At 40.4% G+C, this 22,699-nt stretch overlaps 1 protein-coding gene across 2 annotated transcripts; it reads left to right on the forward strand.

Annotated features, from left to right (window-relative positions):
- Positions 1 to 89: 89 nt before the first annotated feature.
- Positions 90 to 17,455, forward strand: CREBL2 (cAMP responsive element binding protein like 2). 2 transcript variants are annotated; one of them, XM_023750042.1, is made up of 4 exons: positions 90 to 138; positions 10,559 to 10,756; positions 11,931 to 12,075; positions 14,416 to 17,455. In XM_023750042.1, the coding sequence occupies exons 1-4, from the start codon at positions 94 to 96 to the stop codon at positions 14,418 to 14,420; spliced, it is 393 nt and encodes a 130-aa protein (XP_023605810.1). In that variant the 5' UTR covers positions 90 to 93; the 3' UTR covers positions 14,421 to 17,455. The 2 variants fall into 2 exon arrangements, with proteins under 2 accessions (XP_023605810.1, XP_006084315.1); XM_006084253.3 differs by lacking the exon at positions 90 to 138 and adding an exon at positions 576 to 852.
- The last annotated feature ends 5,244 nt before the right edge of the window (positions 17,456 to 22,699 follow it).

A 22,699-nucleotide genomic window follows, 5' to 3' on the forward strand; every position in this document is an offset into this window, starting at 1 on the left:
GTCATTCATCCACTGGAGGACACTTGGTTTGCTTCCACTTCCTGACTATTATGAATAAAGTTTCTAGGACAGAACAGTCGTGTGCAAGGTTTCATGTGGACGTGTGTTCCCATTCCTCGGGGAATTGCCGGCCATATGGTAACTGTCTAATATCGGAAGGAACCGCCAAACTGTTTCCCGAAGCAGCTGCGCCTTTTCAATAAGAAACCTTCCGGGGATCCTGGGGGTCCCCACCTCAGGGCTGCCTCCACGGGGCCCCAGGCTCCTTCCTCCAGGCGCCCAAGCCGCTGGGATCCCCAGGCCCAAACCTCTCCGGGAGCGACTGTGGGAAACGCACTTAGGGCCTCCCGCCTGGCCCCGCCCCCGCAGCGCTCGCAGCCGGAGGAAAACAGACGCTTGGCGGAGGCCCTGTGGACATTGTAGTTTCCTTCCTGGTCTGCCGCGTACAGACTGAGGTAAGGGAAACTACAATCCCCAGAACACCGCGGGGCTACGGCGGCCGGAGGGGCCATTCCGCGTGCCTCTCCCGCCCACCCAAGTGTCCCGGCAGCTCTCCAGGGCGTCTGTAAACACACCCAGACTGTCATGGAGGGGGCGGAGGGGGCGGTGGCGGCGGAGGAAGGCGTTTTGGGCCGCCTCCAGGGTCCGCTCTGCCATTCCTGAACTGGTCCCTCATCCCCGTGACTGTGGCATCAGGGAAGCGAAGTGTTAGGCGAGAGGAGGCAGTCAGAACCATATCCCCTTCTTCCCCCGGGGCGGGGGCCGGGCCGGGCCCGGCCGGCGGAGCTGGGAGGGCAGGGGGAGGGAGCGCCTGGCCAGGCTGGCCTGCCTGCCGAGATGGATGACAGTAAGGTAAGTCCTGTGGTTTGCACGCGCAGCTGCCGCCGCCGCCGCCTGCTTGTCGCTAAGTGCGGGTCCCGCCGCTGAGCCTTAGCTCTGTAGTCCATGCCAACACCCAAGAAACACCTGCCGTAGGTGTCCCCGCGCCTTCAGTTAGTACCCAGGGTACCCACCCAGGAATTCGGGGGACAGCGGGCCGCGTTGCTCCCCAAAGGGCCCTCTCCTCTGGGAGATTTTCACTCTCGGGGCAAGCCTGTTTGTCAGCTTCTCCAGGTAGTGCCAGCCCTAGTCCTGGACTCGCCGACCGAGATACGTGAAGGAATTACTTTGCTTTCCCTTTTTGCCGGCCCTTGCCCCCGCCCAGCCTTTCTCTAGTTTGGAGATCTTAACTAGGACACCCTGAACCAGCCCTGTTTCCCTTGACTGTTCCCCTTTCTTCTCTCCTGCGCCCTTACTCAATGCCCCATTCATATAATCAGTTCACTCCCCCTCTGAGCTATTTTCCTGTGGTTGGTTGGAACACTTTGCTAAGCTCCTGTTGCTATTCGTCCAGAGTCTGGAAGCTAACCTCCTCTGGAAAGCCTTCTCTAAGAAAAGTAGTGAATCCCTTCTTGTGCATCTGTCACCACCCCCTTTCTCTCTCCAAATCAATTACCCTTATGACTATAAGAGCAGTGTCCATTATTGGTCATTCATATGTGTAACCTTTTTGTCTTTATGTCTATCCACGTTAGTGTTGACCAGTTTTATTTCATGAAGATAGGGATGGGCGGCTTATTGATCATCAGACTTACAGAATTTGCCAGTTTTTGAAGTGGGAATTGCTCCTTCCCGCTGCTCTCCAGAGGTCTTGCTTTCTTACACTCTTCAGCATGCTGCTGGAGGTAGCCTTTCTCTTTGTTTGGGTGCCCTTTTCCCCTTCCAGGTAACCAGTAACATTTTGCTGCTGTCCAATTTTGGTTTCACTTATCAGTCAGAGAGATTGGAAAGATTTCCAGCTTCTCTGTACTACTGTTGGTGTTATTCTACATGATCTCCTCTCCCTGTACCTGCAGAAGGCTCTGAGAAAAGTGGTAGAAGGGAAAGCCCAACACAGTACTCTGGAATTGGGACTCACAGTCTGCTTGTGAAGTAGTAAAGCCCTCCTAATAGGAAGTGGTGTTTCCCAGACAGAAAGGGGAAGTTCTAAACGTTCCAGAAAAATCAGAAAATAACTTCTCCAAAAAGCCTTTGCTAGCTCGCTCTTGCAGTGTTAATTTTGAAATTAAATCCACATATTGTATCCTTTATCTTTCCCAGAAAATGATGTTATGGCTGTTTAAGAATGCCAAAATAACATATTGTTCTTTAATTTTTTTTTAAATTTGAGACTCTCACAGAATAGTCTACATAATTTTCAGTTGTTTCCTTTTCACACCTTTGAAACATTTAATAACTTTCTCAAAGTCTTCAGTAATCTCAAAGAAGTCCAAGAAAAATGCTTAAGATTTTGAGTTACTTTACTTCACTATAAACCCACCTAGGAGTTATTTCTAAAACAAGCAAACTCTTAGGGGGTACAAAAAATTTTATTGTTTTGCCTAAAATAATGAAATTAAATTTCAGGGGTTGCCGAAACCGGTTTGGCTCAGTGGATAGAGCGTCAGCCTGCGGACTGAAAGGTCCCGGGTTCGATTCCGGTCAAGGGCATGTACCTGAGTTGCGGGCACATCCCCAGTAGGAGGTGTGCAGGAGGCAGCTGATCGATGTTCCTCTCTCATCGATGTTTCTAACTCTCTATCTCTCTCCCTTCCTCTCTGTAAAAAAATCAATAAAATATATTAAAAAAAAAAGGCTTTGGAATCAGATGGAAAAAAAAAATTTCAGGGGTAGACTATTCATAACTTACTTCCTATAGGGTCCCAGGTACACAAAATAAATTGGGTTTTCATTCTTTATTAATTCACTGTTTTTATGAAAGAATTTAGAAACCAGCAGTTTCTGAAATCTTTAATGAGTGTGGAAAACAAAATCCATTTCAAATGTCTGTGGATGAATAGTGTCTCTGTGAATACACCACTTTCACTTTGACTGCTTGTCATAGGTTTGGGTGAGTAATATTTAAGTATCATGTACAGAAAGACTGGGCTGCTTTCCGCAGTCAGACGGTGTGAAACAGCCCTTAAGTAACAAGGCTTCGGCAGCGCCCAGGCCTGCCTTTCTCTGGGCTCCCGTTGTTACAGTCCTGAAAAATTGTATTGTCTTCCTAGTACATACAAACGTCCATACTCACACACATAACACGCTTCTTCTTCACATTAGGAATGGGTGATGGCGTCTCAGGTTCCTGAAGGGAAGGTGAGGATTGGGGCTTGGACGTATGGGAGCTGTGCTGGTGAGAGCACAAAGGATGACAAACACTGACAGCGAGGCCAGGGAACAGGAAGAGGATGAAGCGGACAGGAGCAGCAATGATAGAAAGGCAGTATTTGAATGAGCAGGTCAAGAAACAGATGATGATCATGGGAGGCCCTCCCTTTAGAAAGATTCTGTATCCTGAGTTGTTTTCATCGGTGGTGATAAATGAGTTTGCCAGGAGCTCTCCACATTCTGCCTCCTGGAGTAAGAGCAGGACAAATCTGAATGTGGGTGCAGCTTTGCCTCTCAAGTGTCTAGGATTGTGCCTAATACCGCATAGAGTACTGGTTGTTAATAGTGATTGAAATGAGTTGGAACAGAGTGGCATTATAGAGAATGCCCTAATGTACCTGGGCTTTATTAACATGTTTCATTGAGCCAACCAGCCAGAGTATGCAGATGATAACAAAATGAAAAATAAAGCAAGAGCTGTATTGGATATCTAAAACTGAGGGCTTGGGAAAGTGCTACAAGTAGCAGAGTTCAAATACCGAGTAGATCTCTACTAGGTTAGTTGGGAAGGAATAAATCTTGGCTAAGTTATTTTAATTTTTCTGAACTTACATTCTGCCCGTTACCTTCTTCACAGGCTTTGTTGAGGATTAGAAATAATGCCTTGAGTACAGAGTCTATAACACATAGTAGGCACTCAAAAAATGTTATCATAGCCGAAACCGGTTTGGCTCAGTGGATAGAGCGTCGGCCTGCGGACTGACAGGTCCCGGGTTCAATTCCGGTCAAGGGCATGTACCTGGGTTGCGGGCACATCCCCAGTAGGAGATGTGCAGGAGGTGGCTGATCGATGTTTCTAACTCTCTATCTCTCTCCCTTCCTCTCTGTAAAAAATCAATAAAATATATCTTTAAAAAAAAAAAAAAAAAAAAAAAAAAAAATGTTATCATTATTGTATTACCTTGCAGTGACTTCCTTGGTCCTCAGCACAGTGTAGTAGGCACCTAACATGCTCATTTTACTAATTCTTTTTTAAAATATATTTTTATTGATTTCAGAGAGGAAGAGAGAGATAGAAACATCAACAATAGAATCATTGATCTGCTGCCTCCTGCACACCCCCTATTGGGGATCGAGCCCGTAACCCTTGACCAGAGTTGAACCCGGGACCCTTCAGTCCCCAGGCCCACGCTCTATCCACTGAGCCAAACCAGCTAGGGCTCATTTTACTAATTCTTAAGTGCATTCTGTTGTGTAACTTTTGTGGCTCTGTTTACTTCTGAACTACCCTTTGCTCCTAACTGTGCCCCCAAATGGGATAGGGGCAATGGGATGGGACATGATATGAACTTAAACTGTGCCCTAACCCAGCAGTCACCAACCGGTGATCCGCAGACCACTGGTGGTCCGTGAGGTCTGAAAGGTTGGCAACCACTGGTTTAAGGAAACCTTTGGAGCAGTGATCACCAACCGGTGGTCCGTGGACCACTGGTGGTCCGTGAGGCCCAAAAGGTTGGCAACTGCTGCCCTAAACTGTCAGATTACGTGAGAGAGGTAGTCTCCTGAGCCCACCTGCATGCCCACCTCTACAAAAAAGTGCTTGTTCTTATGAAAGCCTTTTCTCCCTGACCTGCTCCATTCAGTTACAAAGAAAATTGAAATGTGATATTTTCAGAGGCTTTGATCATAGACAGAAGGCTCTTGTTTTATATTTGACTTTTATGTTTATTGAGTGAATGAATGAATGAGTAAACTGAAATATCCTAGACCAGATATGTTCTTGCCGCAGACTATGAATTGATAAAAGACCACCATACTTTATTGCCCAGCCTGACAGTTTAGGGCATCAAGTTCCAATTGAGGGGCTGCTGAGAGGGTGGCCAGCTGCTGGTCACAATATGTTTCTGTGGGCTACTGTTCTCCTCCATACTTCCTTTCCACCTGCCTGACCCACAGTTATCTGAAAGTGAGGTTTCTTACATCTTCCTTAGGTTAGAAGACAGGTTCTTTTGTTTCATTCAGTTGTTGTGAGTAGCGCTAGTTCTTGCAAAAATTTTAAGTTAGTCAAAAAAATCTCTTTGACGTTCCCAGACCTGAGCTTTGGCCCCTGAAGTCCCCACTATTGGCCCCTTAGCCTTCCTTTACAGTTGGAGCTACCCTCCTTGGGCAGCACCACAATGCACAGACATTTTCTGCTTTTCTATTCCATCAATACTTTCCACAAGACTAAGACAGACGAGCCACCTCACCTACTAAATAAATACCTGACAGTAGATATTAATATTTTAAAGTGCCTGCCTTTCCGATCTAGGTTACATGAACATTTTAACCAGGTTGCCTCTACAGATAGTTTAACCCTAAGGGGTAATTTTAATACTACACAAACCAATTGAAATTGGAGTTTAAATAATGTTTTGCTCTTCTTAGAAAAGTTCATTTTTTTGTTAATTATCAGACATTTGTTGGACACCGAATATGTACAGGCCCTATGCTAGACAGTAGAGATATAGAGGTCAATAGGAGTTTGTAACTATTCTCAGGAGTTTACATTGCAGTGGGCAAGGCAGACACATAGGAAAATAATTACAATATAGTGAAGTAAGAAATGAAGGCAGTAGAGGCAAAGTGGTTTGGGGGTATTAGAATGGATTCCTAATTGTCTGGGTATGTCAGCCATGGGTCACACAGTAGGAATGAATCTGTAAGGAAGAATAGGAGTCCCTCAGAAAATGGGGAAAAGGGAATATCCTGTTCTAAAGCTTATTGCACTGGCAAATAAGTATTTTGTTACAAACTAGAGCAGGAATTGGCAAATTTTCTGTAAAGGGCCATTAAAGTTGTTTTAAGCCACCAAGTTTGTGGTAATGGTTACAGCAGCCACAGGAAACTCGTATACTGGATGTGGTGACCTAGTAAGCAGTGCTGAGCCAAAGGTCTTCTCTTGAGCTTGAGAGTGACATGGCCAAAGGGCCATTAAAGTTCATCCTCCCTGTAATGATCAGGTATTACTCTTTTACAATGAAGAAAAACACACCAAAATACACTAAATTAAAAATACAATCATAATAAATTGAAAAGAAAGGTTTGTTTGGCAGCTCTTTGCAAGAGGAATAACTAAGGAAAGGGGGATAGAAAAGGAGGGTAAAAGGGGGGGTAGGGAGACCCATTGGGAACCTATTGTAATAATCTCTGAGGGTCCTGCCTAATGTAGGTAGTAGGAATAGAGAGGAGGAGATTTTATAAAGCAATAAATTGGCATAACTTCAGTGGGTGGGTGTGGAGATTCACAATAGGTAAACAAAAATTTCAAGGAAGCATAAAATGAACAGGTTTGTTACTTAACCTCACACTGCCTTCCCAAGTGCCTAATGCCACAGTGAGCTGGATTAAATGAATGACTACATAGCATTAATATAGCAGTGTGTATTTAACACCTGTCAGTTTTAGGTAGAGTCTTTTTGGGGAATTATATGTTCAAGTTAAAGAGCATTACCTAGGAACCTAGGGAGAATAGTCATGCTTGATGACAGTGAGTTATCTTATGACAAGTTGCTATAATGTAAATCAAAGGACTTGGGTCTAGACCAGTGATGGCAAACCTTTTGAGCTTGGCGTGTCAGCATTTTGAAAAACCCTAACTTAACTCTGGTGCCGTGTCACATATAGAAATTTTTTGATATTTGCAACCATAGTAAAACAAAGATTTATATTTTTGACATTTACTTTATATATTTAAATGTCATTTAACAAAGAAAAATCAACCAAAAAAATGAGTTCGCATGTCACCTCTGACACGCGTGTCATAGGTTCGCAATCACTGGTCTAGACCCTTCTCTGACATTGAAAATCTCTGAACTAAAATTTTGTCATCATAAAAAAAAATTTGTCATATATGAAGTAAAGAGCTCGCTATGCATATCTGTGTGTGTGTGTCCGCTACCAGCTCCCCTGTATATACAATTATCCTGCCCTTTATAATGTTATTGTTTATTTCCTGTCTGCTGTGTTTCACGAGTCTAAATACATTAAAAGTAAGGACCCTATCTTATATTAATATTCCTAGAGTTTTACAGTGTTTGGGTATAGTGGGTATTCAATAAATGGTTGTTGAATAAATGAGTTAATTGTTCCCCTTTCCCTGAAAAAGATGAGGATGTAGGGTTTACCTTACCTGAAGTGGTGTGAGGTAACATGAGAGAACATGCCTAACTCAAGGCCTTGTCCACTGTGAGTGTGCCCTCCCTGCACACCCCGATTGAGCCCTGCATTTAAGTTGTTCTTGTGCCTAAAGTGATTCAAGCGCCTTTGAAACAGGATTTAATCTGAACCCTGGAGACCTCCTCTTTTCATAAGCCCCTAAAGAGCACGCAGCTACAGTCATGCCCCCTCTTTCTGCGGAAGTTAAACCTGTTGACTGGGAAGCCTGTGCCCTCTACGCTCAGGCCTTTGCAAACTATTCTGTCTTTCTCTATAATGGTTAAATTTAGAATTATCAGGAACTTTCTCTTGGCTGAATCCAGTCGTTTTATCTTAATTCCCAGCCTTTTTGAACACATAAATTAGAAACGTTCAAAAACCATAAAAAATACAGATGAGAAAAAAAGCTTCCTCACAGAAGAAATAGGAGAGAGCAAGGGGACAATGTGGTTATCACTGAGTTTGTGAAAATTTATGAAACATAGGTAAGAATTATTTTTGGCCCAGGGATATTTAGGGAATTTGTGAGGTTGATTTCAGTGTTAGTTTCTGGTTCCTAATTTCTAATTAACTTCCCCTATTCACCCCGCCATCTTTATGGCTTATGAAATATATAAAGTTTCGTTAACTACTATAGTTGGCAACTAGTATTGTAACCTACATTTGTATAACCTTTCCTTTACAAAGTGCTGTCACACATTATTAAACTTAAAATTTACAATAATCCTGTGATATACTTGACTCTCTTGAAAACTGTACACTGATGAGATTTTAGCTTGCACCAAAAGCCAAAAATTCAGTTTATTCCCGAGGAAAAGTTAAGCTAGAGAAGTGGTGTTATGTGACTTCAAATGTAATTTTACAGGAGGTGACATAAGATACAGGAACCCTGGATTCATTTACTCTGCCTTTCTAATAAAAAAAGGGAATAAAATAGTTCCAATTTAAATATTTTGCTACCATGAAAACTAAACAAAGGGTTATAACTTTTGTTTGATTTTTATGACTGTGCTAGGTGTGTTTCAAAAATCAATGAAATCTGTAAAGTACTCTGTGTTCTCTTGTTGGCTTCTCAAAGCCGCCGCTCCTGCATTAATTAAAAACAGCAATATAGATAGTGTTGTGCGATGACTCATTTTACAACATAAAGAATAGATGTGATTACTATTTATTTCACTATAGACAAGAGTTTCTGCTGTAAATATATTGCTTTTTAAAAGCTGTAGCAAAGCAAGTACACTTTGTTTTAATGGAGGGCGATTTCAAAACATTTTATTAAAATTGTGCAGTTGATGTGATATAAGCATAATTTAGCCCATGGTAATATTTGGACCAACTAGTCATCCTGGAATTGCTAATCAAATATTTGACCCTGAGGGAAAATTTCCTGGGACATATATTATTATATTGGAACAAAGACATGATGATGCAGAATAGAATAGCTTTAAAAGACCAGTTTTTGAAAAGTTGAAACTAATTTGGGAGTAGTCCTGAAGCAGCTAGCTTTCAAGATGGTGGTGGAAAAGAAAGACTTTTTCCCCCCTTCAATTTCATTTCAGAGCCATCCTATAAAATGCTAGATGCAGTGGCTAACCATCATGTTGTGATACAGGGTCTGGTAAATGTGGCTGATCCACATTTAAAGTGTGGTTTTCTTGACCCAACCATTATACTTAGTAATGATCTGACCTTTATAGGGCATTGTTAGTGTATGATATTAATAGTGATTTCAAACAAATCCTTTGAGTTTTGTTACCTGGGAAGGCTTCTGCAGGTATTCTAATGATCTGCCAGTGTTTGATTGGCATCTTCTCTTTTAGAATGGCCTTTAAAGCCTCCGCAATATTCCTTTCAGTATACTTTTTATTCCCTGAGGGTAACTTTCAGAAAGAACTGGACATCATTCAGAACCTCATCAGATAAACAAAGTGGATAATCCAGTTGTTTGGGAATTTAAAGAAAAATCTATTGCTCTAAAATAACGTAGCCTCCAAAGGCATATTGTATTGTGGCTTGTCAGAAATTGGCTCCTGAAGCACTTTCCAAACAAGCTTGTTCATTGGAATAAATGTACTCCCCCCGCCTGCGCCCCGCTTTTGAAGGACTTCTTTAAAAAAAAAGGTATTTGATGTGTAAGTTCAGGCTCATGTATCTAAAATTTCATCATCCTCATGGTTACATCTTGTATAAGAGCTTGGGGAGGTTCCAAAACTAAACAATGAAGGAGATTAAGTTACTTTGCTAGTCACCAAAAAATTGTGCCTATGCAGGTAAATGAATATCGGGTAGAAATCTCCTGAGACAATGTAGGAGATTTTACAATAATTATAGGCTTCTAAAAGCAGGAGAGAAGACTTGTATGCATATATGCATAACCCATGGCCACAGACAGTAGGGTACTAAGGGCCTGGGGGCAGGGGGAGGGCCGGAAAGGGTTCGGGGTGGGGGGGGGAAGGGGGACATATGTAATACTTTCAACAATAAAGAATTATTTTTAAAAATAATAAATAAAGGTAGAAGTATCCTGAGGATTTCAGGGACTGCCTGTGTATTCTTTTGAGCTCAACACATTTGAAGAGGGAATTTATCGTCAAATTGCTTAGGATACCTATTTGTTTTTATATATACATAATTTTACATACAAATTTTGTTTTTCTAATTGTAAATATTTAAAAATCATTAAAAATACAGGTGAGAAAAAGCTGTTTATAATCATACCTATCAGAGAAATATTTGTTGACCTTTTGTTAATAACATCCTTTCTTCTTTGTGTTGTTTTATAACATTGAGATCATACTGAACTTACAATTTTGAATATTGATTTTTTTAACTTACTATTTTATCAAGTCAATAAAAATTCAGCAATCTTTTAGTTTTTATTATCCAGTTACATATGGCTTATAAAGTTTATTGTTAAACTATCTGAATTTTATTATTGAAGAAATAATGAAAACTTATATTATTTCTGCTCTCAAATTCATAGTATCAAAGGTACCAGAAAAACAAATTATGAAGCAAAGCCTCATAAAGCATTTGATGGGATTATGCTTTTTGAGTTCCATTCTTCATTAACTTATTATTATAAATATTTTCCATGCTAGTATGCAGCCATAGTCACTTTCTTAGACACAGAACTAAGACAAAAAATTATTTCTTCTCTCTCTTGCTGAAGGTGATTGGAGGCAAAGTAAAGAAGCCTGGCAAACGTGGTCGGAAGCCAGCCAAAATTGACTTGAAGGCAAAACTTGAGAGGAGCCGGCAGAGTGCAAGAGAATGCCGGGCCAGAAAGAAACTGCGGTATCAGTATTTGGAAGAATTGGTATCCAGTCGGGAAAGAGCCATATGTGCCCTCAGAGAGGAACTGGAAATGGTAAGAAAGTCTGTCAATAAATGCATGAAAAAAATCAACCTAAGCTTCACAGTCAAAGCATTAAAACATGAAGAAACCAGTTTTCACCTAAGTGGAAAAAGCAATATAACAATATGCTACAATATGAATAGTATGATACCATTTGTTTAAACATTTATTTATTTGGCATGTTGCATTCTTTCATTTATTCATTCAGATTTTGGGTGGTGGCTGTAGAAATGTAAAAGAGAATAGGTAAAAGAGAATTGAAACCCCATTACTGTGAGCTCAAGGGAGGAGGTGACAGGTTGGAGAAGAGAGAAATAATAGTACCATGATCATTACAAAACTAGGACAGGCAACCTCCACTTTTTAGAAGGTACGAAAATACGGTTAGGGCATAAAGAGAGTTCAGATATACTATTCAGTAATTTTTTTTTTAGTATACTGAATTTGACTTATGCTATAGTTATTTCTCACCTTCTGTAATGTAAGCCACTTAAAGGCATAGTCTTTGGAGTAATTAATCTTTTTATACCCTAATTCCTAGTACACACTCCGGCACTCTGATAGAAAGTAGATGCCCTAGCTGGTTTGGCTCAGTGGATAGAGCTTCGGCCTGTGGACTGAAGGATCCCAGGTTCGATACTGGTCAAGGGCACATGCCCTGGTTGTGGGCTCCGTCCCTAGTTGGGGGCGTGCACGAAGCAGCCAATCAATGATTCTCTCTGATCATTGATGTTTCTCTCTCTCTCTCCCTCTCCCTTCCTCTCTGAAATCAATAAAATTATATTATAAAAAAGAAAGTAGATGTTTAGTGAATGTTTATGAAAGAGAGAAAGGAATTACAAAAGTATTTATTTTAGGAATAGAAGTAATAATGTGATCATTAGCCAAAAGAGATGAATTCTAATTGGTAGCGCACTGTGGGGAGACATTCTTTTAACCAGAGAGGCCTTTTTAATCTGAGCAATACTCCAGTATGTCATCAGAAGATTCAGCAGCAGTTTTTCACCCTCTTGTGAAAGATGGCAGGCCTCATCCATGTCCTAGGTTGGAAACAGGAAGTACAATGGAGGATGGAATTCCCAGTAGCCAGTTTGACTTGTTGACATGGGAGTTCTTAGCATTTCTACCAGTGGTTCCGGAACTCTGACCAGTAAAATTTTACTTAAATATATTTCACATATTTCAGTACAAGCAGTGGTGCATGGCAATGGACCAAGGAAAAATCCCTTCTGAAATAAAGGCCCTACTGACTGGAGAAGAGCAGAGCAAATCCCAGCAGAACTCAGCCCGGCACATGAAGGCTGGGAAGACAGACGCTAACAGCAATTCCTGTGAGTACAGTACCTGGAGAGTTTCTCTGTATGTAGAGGAGGGTCTTAAGGTAGGATTTCTATTGACCACTTGCCTCCGTATGACTTTTTTCTCTCTGTATATTTATCTTTAAATAAATAAAATGTTGATGTTTATAATACACTAATAAGCAATTGAAATGAATAGATTATAAATACTGACATGCATTTTACATGGGGTCTATAAAGTGCAACTGATAAATTTATGGAAATGTTTTTTTATTATGTTGACCTACTCCATAAATGGGAGTATACCATTCTAGTTATTGTTAATAATAATAATACCTTTTATTTGTATTTTGCATTACAGTTTGCCAAGTATTTTCACTTAAATTAAGTGTCTTAAGTATTTCCTCCAATAATTATGTGAAGGTGTTACACTTTTTATTTTATAGATGAAGAAATAGCAGAGGTGTATGTGCCAGGTCCTCACCTAGTCCAGGCTATGTCTTGTATAGTGGCCCATCACTATAAAGAATTATTTTATTAAGGCAAAAGTCACATAACATAAAATTAACATTTTAAAGTAACAATTCAGAGGCATTTATTACATGTAAAATGTTGTGCAACCACCACCTCTATCTCGTTGCAAAACATTTCATCACTCCAAAAGAAAACCCTAAACTCATCACAGCAGTTACTCACTATTACCCTCTCCCTCCAGCCCCTGGAAGCTATGAATCTGCTTTGTGTCTCTATGGACTTATCTAATCTGGACATTTCATATAAATGGATCCTACAGCATGTGACTTTTTGTGTCTGGCTTCTTTTACTCAGCATAATGTTTTCAAGGTTATTCACATTGTAGCATATACCAATACTTCATTCCATTTTATGGCTGTATAATACCCCTTTGTATATGGATACCACAACTTGTTTATTCGTTCATTCATTTCTGGATTTTTATTTCTATCTCTTGGCTATTGTGAACAGTACTGCTATGAACATGCATGTACAAGCGTGTGTTTGAGTAACTGTTTTCAATTCTTTTGGGTATATACCTAGAAGTGGAATTGCTAGGACATATGGCAATTCTATATTTAACTTTTCCAGGAACCACACACTGTTTTCCACAGTGGCTGAAATATTTTACACTCCCACCAGCAATATATGGAGCTTCCCATTTCTCTGCATCTTTTCAACACTTTTTATTTTCCATTTTTAAAAACTATAGCCTTCCTGGTGGGTGTGAAGTGGTGCCTGGTTGTGGTTTGGATTTGCATTACTCTAATGACTAATGATGTTGAGCATCTCTTCATATGCTTGTTGGCCATGTGTATATCTCCTTTGAAGAAATGTATCTTTAAGTCCCTTGTCCATGTTTTAATTGAGTTCTTTTTCATTTTATTGTTCAGTTGTAAGAGTTCTTTATGTATTATGGATTCTTTTACCAAATATATGATTTTCAGATATTGCTCCCATTCTGTAGGTTTTCTTTTTCTTGATAGTGTCCTTTGGTGCACAAAAGATTTTAATCTGGAGGAAGTCCAGTTTATTTTTCTTTTGTTGTTTGTGCCTTGTATGTCATATCTAACAATCCATTGCCAAATCCAAGATCATGAAGATTGACCCTTATGTTTTTTTTCTAAGCGTTTTTTAGTTTTAGCTTTTACATCTAGGTCATTGATCCATTTTAAGTTAATTTCTCTATATGGTATGAGGTAGGGGTCTAAATTAATTATTTTGCATGTGAATATCCAGTTGTCCCAGCCCCATTTGTTAAGGAGACTGTACAGATTTTAGAATGAAGATGTCATGTCATTGATTTCTTCATCATTAAGGTTGCTTTGGGAGCACTTGAAATAGTTATTAGGAAATATCATAAACATTTTATTTTTAAAAATTTTTATAAAATTGAAGTACTGGCTTGTTAACTTTTATTAGATGAGGTAACGTTTGCTTAATCTAAATTGAATTAAGGAAATAAAAAGGCAAATCCGTTCAGTTTTCCTTCAGTCTGTATTTTAAAATAGCCTTCCTGTAGATAGCAAACTTTAAGTTTTTTTATTGATTTTTTTGGAGAGGGGGCATGGGAAATATATAGAGGGAAACACTGATGTGAGAGAGACACATGGATCAGTTGCCTCCACTATGCTCCACACTCCCCAACCAGGGATCAAACCTGCAACCCGAGCATATGGCCTGATCAGGAGCTGCACCCACGACCTTCCAGTGCATGAGACGACACTCCAACCAACTGAGCCATACCGACCAGGGCTAGATACCAAACTTTAAAAAGTTTTTCATGCATTTTTAAAAACAGATTAAATTTCATTGACTTTAAAACCATTCTTACATTGGTAACTTTGATTTGTTTTTCAGGGTGAAGATCATATAAAATGTTGAGTCAGTGATTGAAGTCAATATCCTGATTCCTATGAAGGATGAATAGACAAGATTGTATTACTACCTACTGCTCCACAGTCATCTCTGTAAATCTGCAGTTTCTACCAAATGTGTGATCCTGGATCTCAAAGGATTTTGCTTTAACTTTTAACACTTAGAAAAATGTACAAACATTCTGGTTGGTATTGCCACCCATGGCATTTAATATGTTGTAATGCTTGAAAACACAGGAGTAGAGAAAAATGGGTAAAGATTGTATTTTTGCACCTTAACTCCACATTGCTTTATTGGTTAATTTATATTCTTTCCATGTAATTGTATGTGTATATGTGTTTAGGTGTCACCTCCTTTCATGTTTTTGATTGCCCTGCAAAGAGAAACCAAATGGGCTGATGACTAAGTTCTTAGCCTTAAGGACCTAATTTTATTTCTTTATATGTACTTGAGTAACGTCTATTTTCTGCATGAACCAAGATTTCTCCTGTGAGCCATTCCAGCATAAGCTGTGAATCTGTATTAACCAATATATACATTTCTATTTTTATAATCCATAATGATATGCCTGTTTTAAATAATGTACATGTTAACAGCGTCCATCAGGAAAGCCCTCAAGACAGCCTCTGTTTAAAACTTTTGTTGCTGTCTTTGCTAGGGCCTAATCCATACTTGGAGAATAATTATTCAAATCTTATTTTTAAACAATAAATAACCTTTTAGGCATTTCAGAAGCATACATCATCTTGACAATCAGGGTGTATACGTATGTATGTGTTTCTATTGTACGTCTATTGTATGTGTATGTGGGGAGGGCAGGAGTGAATGTTCACACATATTTCCTTGTGTAGTCAACTAACTTGGAAAATTTTCCGAAAGAGAATAGATTAAAATTAGCTGCTGAGATTGAGTTTCTGCCTCAAGAGATCTGGAACAAAATGAGGGACAAACTGCTGATAGACCTAATGGCTGTAGCCATAACCAAAACACTTACTCTATTCCTTGACATGAGTTTCCTTATGAATGTGTTCTGAGCCAGAACGAAACACACTGTAGGTGTGCATCTGGTTCAGGCCCGGCTACGCCTCCACGCTGGAGTGAAACACTGGAGCTAGAGTTATGCGCAGCACCACACTAGGAGGTGCACAAGGGCAGAGCAGTCCTTTCCAGTTCCCATCAAAGCGACATTCACTTCTCCCTGGCCACCAATGGAGGGATGGTTGAGGAATCCAGCTCATACTATGATACACTCAAATAGACCTAGGAATCTTCTGATTTCCCCCACTGAGAGTCTCTCTCTTCTCTTTCCCATAGTTAAATCAGGAGTTGTGTGCCCTGTTGCTGCTAAATTATAATTGTCCTTGGCTCTAATGAAGCAAATATTTGGCTTCCAAACAAAATATGTTTTGTTATGAAATGGTCTATGAGGAGGAACATGAGATAGACCACACAGTTTCCGATAACAAGGTACTTCCCCCACCCCTTCTCTTAGGCTATGCATTTGAATAAAGTGCCTCCCCTTAGCTGAGTTCCTAAAGATCTCTTGTGCTTAGGTTGCAAACTCAGATCTCTAGTCCAGTCCTGTGCGACTACTGATATACCACTAGCCCAGGCTGTTGGGTCTCTCTATGTTTTGGTGGGCAGGGGGGTTTAAGAGTATTTAATGTCTTTTTAGGATCACAAATATAGATAAAGGATTGTTAATATTCAGGCTTTCAGAATTTAAGTGTTTTAAATATAGTGTTCAGGTTGTAATGGGTCTGTTTTGCCATATGGTCTACTCAAATGTATATTTTTTATTTTGCAAAACAACCCAAGCAAGATGTACTTATTCTGTTACTTTGTTTAGTACCTTTCGAATTCCCCAGAAGAGTTGTTTTCAAAGCAAACATTCCAAAATGGATGTGGCTCTTCAATGGAATGTCTCCATTGTGCTTGAAGTATTTCTTCTCTGGTTGCAATTTTAAATTACAGGGTCATTTATCTGAGCTATATCTCCCCCAAACTCCCCCCACCCCCAAGCCCCAGTACCTTTACAAGAGCAGTGACTCTGTCCTCAGGTCAGGTAGAAGATGTATAATTTGGGGTTAAAAGTAAATTACAATTTATTTGAGTTTATTCCTAAACCTATCTATTGGGTCTTTTGGAGTAGATCAAAACCAAGAGAAAGTTCCTTGGTTTTAAAAAGGAATGTTTGATTGCTTTGGGAATTGTGCTCGCTGCACGCTTTGGCCACTTGAAGCATGTCAATAAATGTCACTGATTAAAACAGCTGGAGCATTTCTTTCCCCATTTCAGTTAGGGAGCAGCACACTGACACCTAGCATCTCTCATGTACCTGTAATGACAGGCCGAGGGGGCACCGCGAAAGGGTGAGGATCAGTGAGCTCCATCCCTCTGGGTCAGTGCTGTTCTCCTCGCTCTCTGAGTCAGAGGGATGTTCTCTTTTTCTTTTTTACCCACAGAAAGGAAGTTAAGGGGGGAAATATGTTTGTATATTTAGACCAGTCATAATCTGTCACTAAGTTAGCATAGACCTGCCATATAATACGGTGACTGAATATAATACAGAATAAGTCTGACCAGGTCAAGTTTTAGGATATGGTTGAAGTTCTTAAATTTTTTTCTATTTTATCTAAAATATTTCTGTTGTATTTAAATCAGAATCTATCTTATTGCAGCAAATTCATATCACAGTTTACCAGCTAATTGGCAGTATTTATCAGCTTCACCATTTAGCATTTTCTTTTATCATCTTTGAGTTATGATAGACTTGATTTGGCTTATTACAAAAAGTGTAGGTTTAAACTGGACTTGCCTTTAGTTAAAATAAAGGGAAACATAAATGCTATATTTCACAATAAATCAGTTGCTTATTGTTAATTACATACTTAGTTTTAAGGGAGAGGAAGATTACTGTTAAACCACATGCTATTTGGGGGCATTTAAGGGATTTTTCTTTCTCTGAAGAGCATTGTACAATTATATTTTTATGAAAAATAAAATATCTTCACCAGAGATATCTCAAATTGTCTGTTTCACTATACTGAACTATGTATAAGAATAAAGTAGTAAAAAGAGTGTAAGATTTAGGCAGAAAACTGGTCTTGGATCCATTATCTGAGTCACCCTGAATTATTTAATTTTTCAGCCTGTTTCCGCATCTATTAGAAAAAGAGGGAGGATGCCCTTGCCGGTGTGGCTCAGTTGGTTGGAGCATTGTCCTGTACACCCAAAAGGTTGTGGGTTCGATCCCTGGTCAGGGCTCCTAGGGGAGGCAGTTGATCAATGTTTCTCACATTGATGCCTCTCTCTCTCTCTGCCTCTGTCTCTCTCCTCTCCTCTCCTCTCTCTGGAATCAACTAAAAAAAAAATGAGAGGGTAACTTTCCTAGAATAAGTAATTGGTAAGCTAAATACAAGTTATGAGAAACTGCTTCTTATGTGGTAAAGGATTACATTAAATTTAAAAATATTCACTTATGCCTGGGTTTAACTATTATTAGACTTTAAACAACTGAAGATAAACGTTTATTTAATGAGCTAGAATCTAAATATGTAGTGTTGTAGGTCTCATGTTTCAGAACTCTTTGTAGCTATTTCATGCCTGCCCCTAAAATGGTATATAGGTGGAGGCTCTCTTTAGCAATACAGAAGTCCCCCCTCACCGTGTTTTTCACTTTTTGAGGTTTGTTACCCTTTGTCAACCACAGTCTGAAAATACTGAATGGAGAATTGCAGAAATAAACAATTCATACATTTTCAATTGCCCGCCAGTCTGAGAAGTTGGATGATATCCACGCCATCCTGCTCCGTCCCGTGAGTCACTTAGTCAATTGTCCCTTTCCCAGCGTCTCCACCTGTATACGCTCCCCACCTGTTCGTTACTTTGGTAGCCATCTAGGTTACACATGGCTCAGCACTGCAGAGCCCAGCACTTGTGGGGGTCATTTTCCTGCAGAACTAAAAATCATACATTCTACAAATTATATGGGGTTGACAGAGTTTTTAAAGCAACACATACTTTTAAAGAGACTCCTTTTGAGAAAGAATACAGAGCTTTGGACTAGAAGTTTTCAGTTGAGCAAGAAGTTTAAAATGGCCCAAATTGTGCGGGCTCAAAAAATTCAAGAGGGTCTGAGGAAATGAAATGGACCTAAAATTAATTTAACTGCCTACTTACCAGGGGCATACGAACATTTACTTTTAGGGAAAGTCTAGGTTACACTGGTATGAAACGGTCCATGAATTCTCAGAGTCAAATGATAAAAGGAGCAGGAAAGAGAGAAGCCCTGGTGTGGGTGAAACAACTGCCAGTTTCGTGGTCTGATGGTGGTTGTTTTTTTAACGATACCATTAGTAAAATGGGTTTAAAATAATATTTTGACTAGTGACTTCACGTCTATAAAAGGTATTAATTATTTTGGAATTTTCCCAGTGTTTAGATGCTTTGTGTTTTGAACACACTGATTGATTAGTTAATCTACAGCTGCCTCTGGGTGCTCAGCAATTTTCCTGTCTTGTTGCTATGAGACGAGGACTTCTCTGGAACAGCCAGTGTGACTGACAGGCATCTGAAGAGGCGATGGGCTCTGCCTGCCGGCCACAGTGCCATCAAGTGGCCATTCTGTAGAACAGTTTGACAAAGTCGGTTTGCATTTCCACTAATGACAGCACCTTCAAGTCACCTCTGTTCCAGGCAAATGAGCAGGGGAACGGGACAGCGGGGAACTGTTTCTACTCTTCATATTCTTCTGCACACAGGGAGGAGTTTATCTCCAATACGTGAATCATGCCATGGCAAGCAGAATGCGAAAGGATATTGGACTGGTAGTAGAAGGCATTTTCGTTTTCCCCTACTTTGACATCTGTTGGTCTTAATTTCCCCTTCTAAACAACGAGAGGCTTGTGCTAGGGTCTCCCAACATCCCTTCTCCTCTAAAAATCTCTAATTCTTTGCTTCTTTTACATGTGGTTCTTACAGAGGGATGCACCCTCCAAGCTGATGCTGGTCACCTAACTCCAGCAGATCTTGTTGTGTGGCTCTGAAATGGAATCGGGGCAGGTGGCAGCAAAGCTGGAGAGGTGAAGGGAGGGACTGTGCCCATCAGGAGAGGCAAAACTGCCAACTTATCTGGCGAATGACTGCTCCCAATGCCTGGTGGGTAAAACTGTTCTACCTGGGCAAGGATCTGGCCTAGGGAGTCAGCTCCAGGCATCCTGGGTAAACCTGTGCTGGCAGGTCCACAGGGAAGCACATCTGAGCAGGATGTGCAGGTTGGTTACACGAATGCTTTCACTGAAGATGAGAAGAAAGGGAGAAATTCAAATTCCACCTCAAAGGATGCATCCCGCTCCCTTCCTCTGAGTCTATGGGAACCTGGAGTCAGGGAGGAGAATTGCTACTCTGAACCCCACCACACCCCCCATTCTCACTTTCTTGAATTCCTGTTTGGAAACTACGGGAATCAGATTTATGGTGCGCATCATCGTGTACCTGGTAAGGAGACTGGAGTGATTTTCTCATTCTCTCCAAAAGCCTGCCTCTCTGTGCCTTCACTCTAGTTTTTGACGGCAAACATAAGGTCTGGTGAATGTTCTTGTGTTGCTGAGACTTATGCAAATATTCATCAATCTGGGCATTATATCTGATTTTCTCCAGTTTTAGGATTAAGTAAGACAATAGGAATATTACATATTAAACTAAACTAAGATATAGTGAATTATCAACATGCTGAGAGAGTATAGCTGCATTTTCAGAGGTCATGAAATTTTGGTGCTCTCTCGGTTATAATTTAACATTTTAATTTGTCATTATTTGGGGGCATTTAAAAACTAGTACTTTCTATAACAAGACTTTTTATGAGATGGTCTCACTGAATTTCTACTTCCTGGGTAAACTCATAGAACATTAGAGACAGGATAGAGCTTAGCAATTTTCTGGTCTCTTTTAGTTTAAACTGAGACCTATAATATACATAAGAATAAATTAAAATGGATTAAGTTTAACTATTTACAATCTGACTTTAAAAAATAATATTCCATTTAAAGGAGCAGAAAATAAAATCACTTCTATTTTTTTAAACAAGTTTGACTATAAAATTCAAGGGCCAAGTGAGAGAAACATTGGCCTCATTTTGTCATTTTTAGAGTGCCATTTGCTCATGGAATCTATAAATATAAAAGCCTAATATGCAAATTGTCCCTGTGGAAGTTCAACCTGAAGACCGATCACTCACTATGACATGCACTGACCACCAGGGGGCAACGTGGAACGAAGGAAGGCCCTGGCTGGCAGCTGGAAGGCCCTGATAGGCCCTGATTGCAGGCCAGGCCTAGGGACCTAGTAAGAATATAAGGAGAGCCCTAACCGGTTTGGCTCAGTGGATAGAGCGTCACCCTGTGGACTGAAGGGTACCAGGTTCGATTCCGGTCAGGGGCATGTACCTTGGTTACGGGCACATCCCCAGTAGGGGCTGTGCAGGAGGCAGCTGATCGATGTTTCTAACTCTATCTCTCTCCCTTCCTCTCTGTAAAAAATCAATAAAATATATATTTAAAAATATATATAAGGAGAAAGAAAAGGAAGGAAAATATAGCTATTATTTTTATCTTTTGAATGCATTGAAGGAAGCACCACCACTTATAAACATCAGCTCTGTAAATATTTTGCAGATTAAATGCCTTATTGTTATTCTTTGCCTCAAATATCAAAGCCAATCTCGTCTTGTTTCCCTGTGCCTGGTGAGGTGGGAAGGTACAGGGTTCTCTCTGTGTCTCAGAAATTCAGCACTACAAGTCCAAGAACCTATCCACGGACAAGGAAGAGGTGAGGGCCAGCTCATTCAATTTCATCTAGACTCTCCTTTTAAGAATGGCCGGCTTCTCTAAAACCTTAGACTTCCACCAAAGCAGTAGCCAGAAAGCCTATGGAGGCCTGGATGGGTTTGGCTGCTCATGTGTTCTCTAGAGACACTGCTGTAATGTCAAGGAAAGAGCAACCGACCTGCAGTCTAAGGACCTGAGCGTGAGCACCAGCTCTGCCACACTCCGACTCGGATATGCCGCATAACTTCGAGTCCCAGGACCCTCATGGATAAAACATAGTAATAAGTACATCACAGAATTCTTGAGGGGATCAAATGAGATAGTGCAAAATCACTGAACAACTGGAATTATTATTTGCAGCTCTTGGTAACTAGGGTGTGAAAATGCAGGCTAGTCTTGTCGGTAAGCCCTTTATTGTTTTAATAAGAACACTTTAAAACTGTGCTGGTCCTAGATTTGAAATAACGGGGACCTGCAAGCTAGAGAAGAAAATCTTATGACAGGCAAAGAAGAGTTGAGTTGGGGAGAGTATGATGATGTGTCCTGGAGAGAGATGTGGGAGCAGGCAGGCACTGGCTGGAGAAAAGGCCTCATGTCTGAGTCTCTCAGGCAGAGGTTCTCAACCTGTGGGTCGCGACCCCTTTGGTGGTCGAACGACCCTTTCACAGAGGTCGCCTAAGACCATCCTACATATCAGATATTTACATTGTGATTCATAACAGTAGCAACAGTACAGTTATGAAGTAGCAACAAAAATAATTTTATGGTTGGGTCACAACATGAGGAACTGTATTTAAAGGGCCAGAAGGTTGAGAACCACTGCCCTAGACACAACCTAGATAGGACACAGGTGTGAGAAAAACATCCCATTGACTTCAAACTTTTCAAGGTATCACCCGCTGCTTAAGTTAAAGGGAAATGAAAATGAGAGAAAGAGAGGGATTAAGCAACTCTATAAACGTTCCCTACAAACCCTGATTAAAATTCAGTCACAGGCTCTAGCCAGTTTGGCTCAGTGGATAGAGCGTCGACCTGCAGACTGAAGGGTCCTGGGTTTGATTCTGGTCAAGGGGCACATGCCTGGGTTGCAGGCTCGATCCCCAGTGGGGAATGTGCAGGAGGCAGCCAATCAAAGGTTCTCTCTCATCATTGATGTTTCTATCTCTCTCTCTCTCCCTTTCGCTCTGAAATTAATAAAAATATTTTTTTAAAAAAATTCAGTCACAGAAGACTGTCCAGCAGTTCCAGTGTATCTCCAATACTGTACATGGAGTGCTTTCTGGACAGTGATTATTTAGAAGAAGATAGTGTAAAAATATATACAACATTAACACTTCCTAAAGGGTCCTTAATAAAAAATATATATATATAACCCTCTGAAATGTGTGACAGAGAGGATTCCATTTAAAACAGAAGCCCATAGTTACAGCATTTCAGTA

The sequence above is a fragment of the Myotis lucifugus genome, unplaced genomic scaffold, assembly GCF_000147115.1.
Source record: "Myotis lucifugus unplaced genomic scaffold, Myoluc2.0 scaffold_10, whole genome shotgun sequence".
In the NCBI taxonomy this organism is placed as follows: Eukaryota; Metazoa; Chordata; class Mammalia; order Chiroptera; family Vespertilionidae; genus Myotis; species Myotis lucifugus.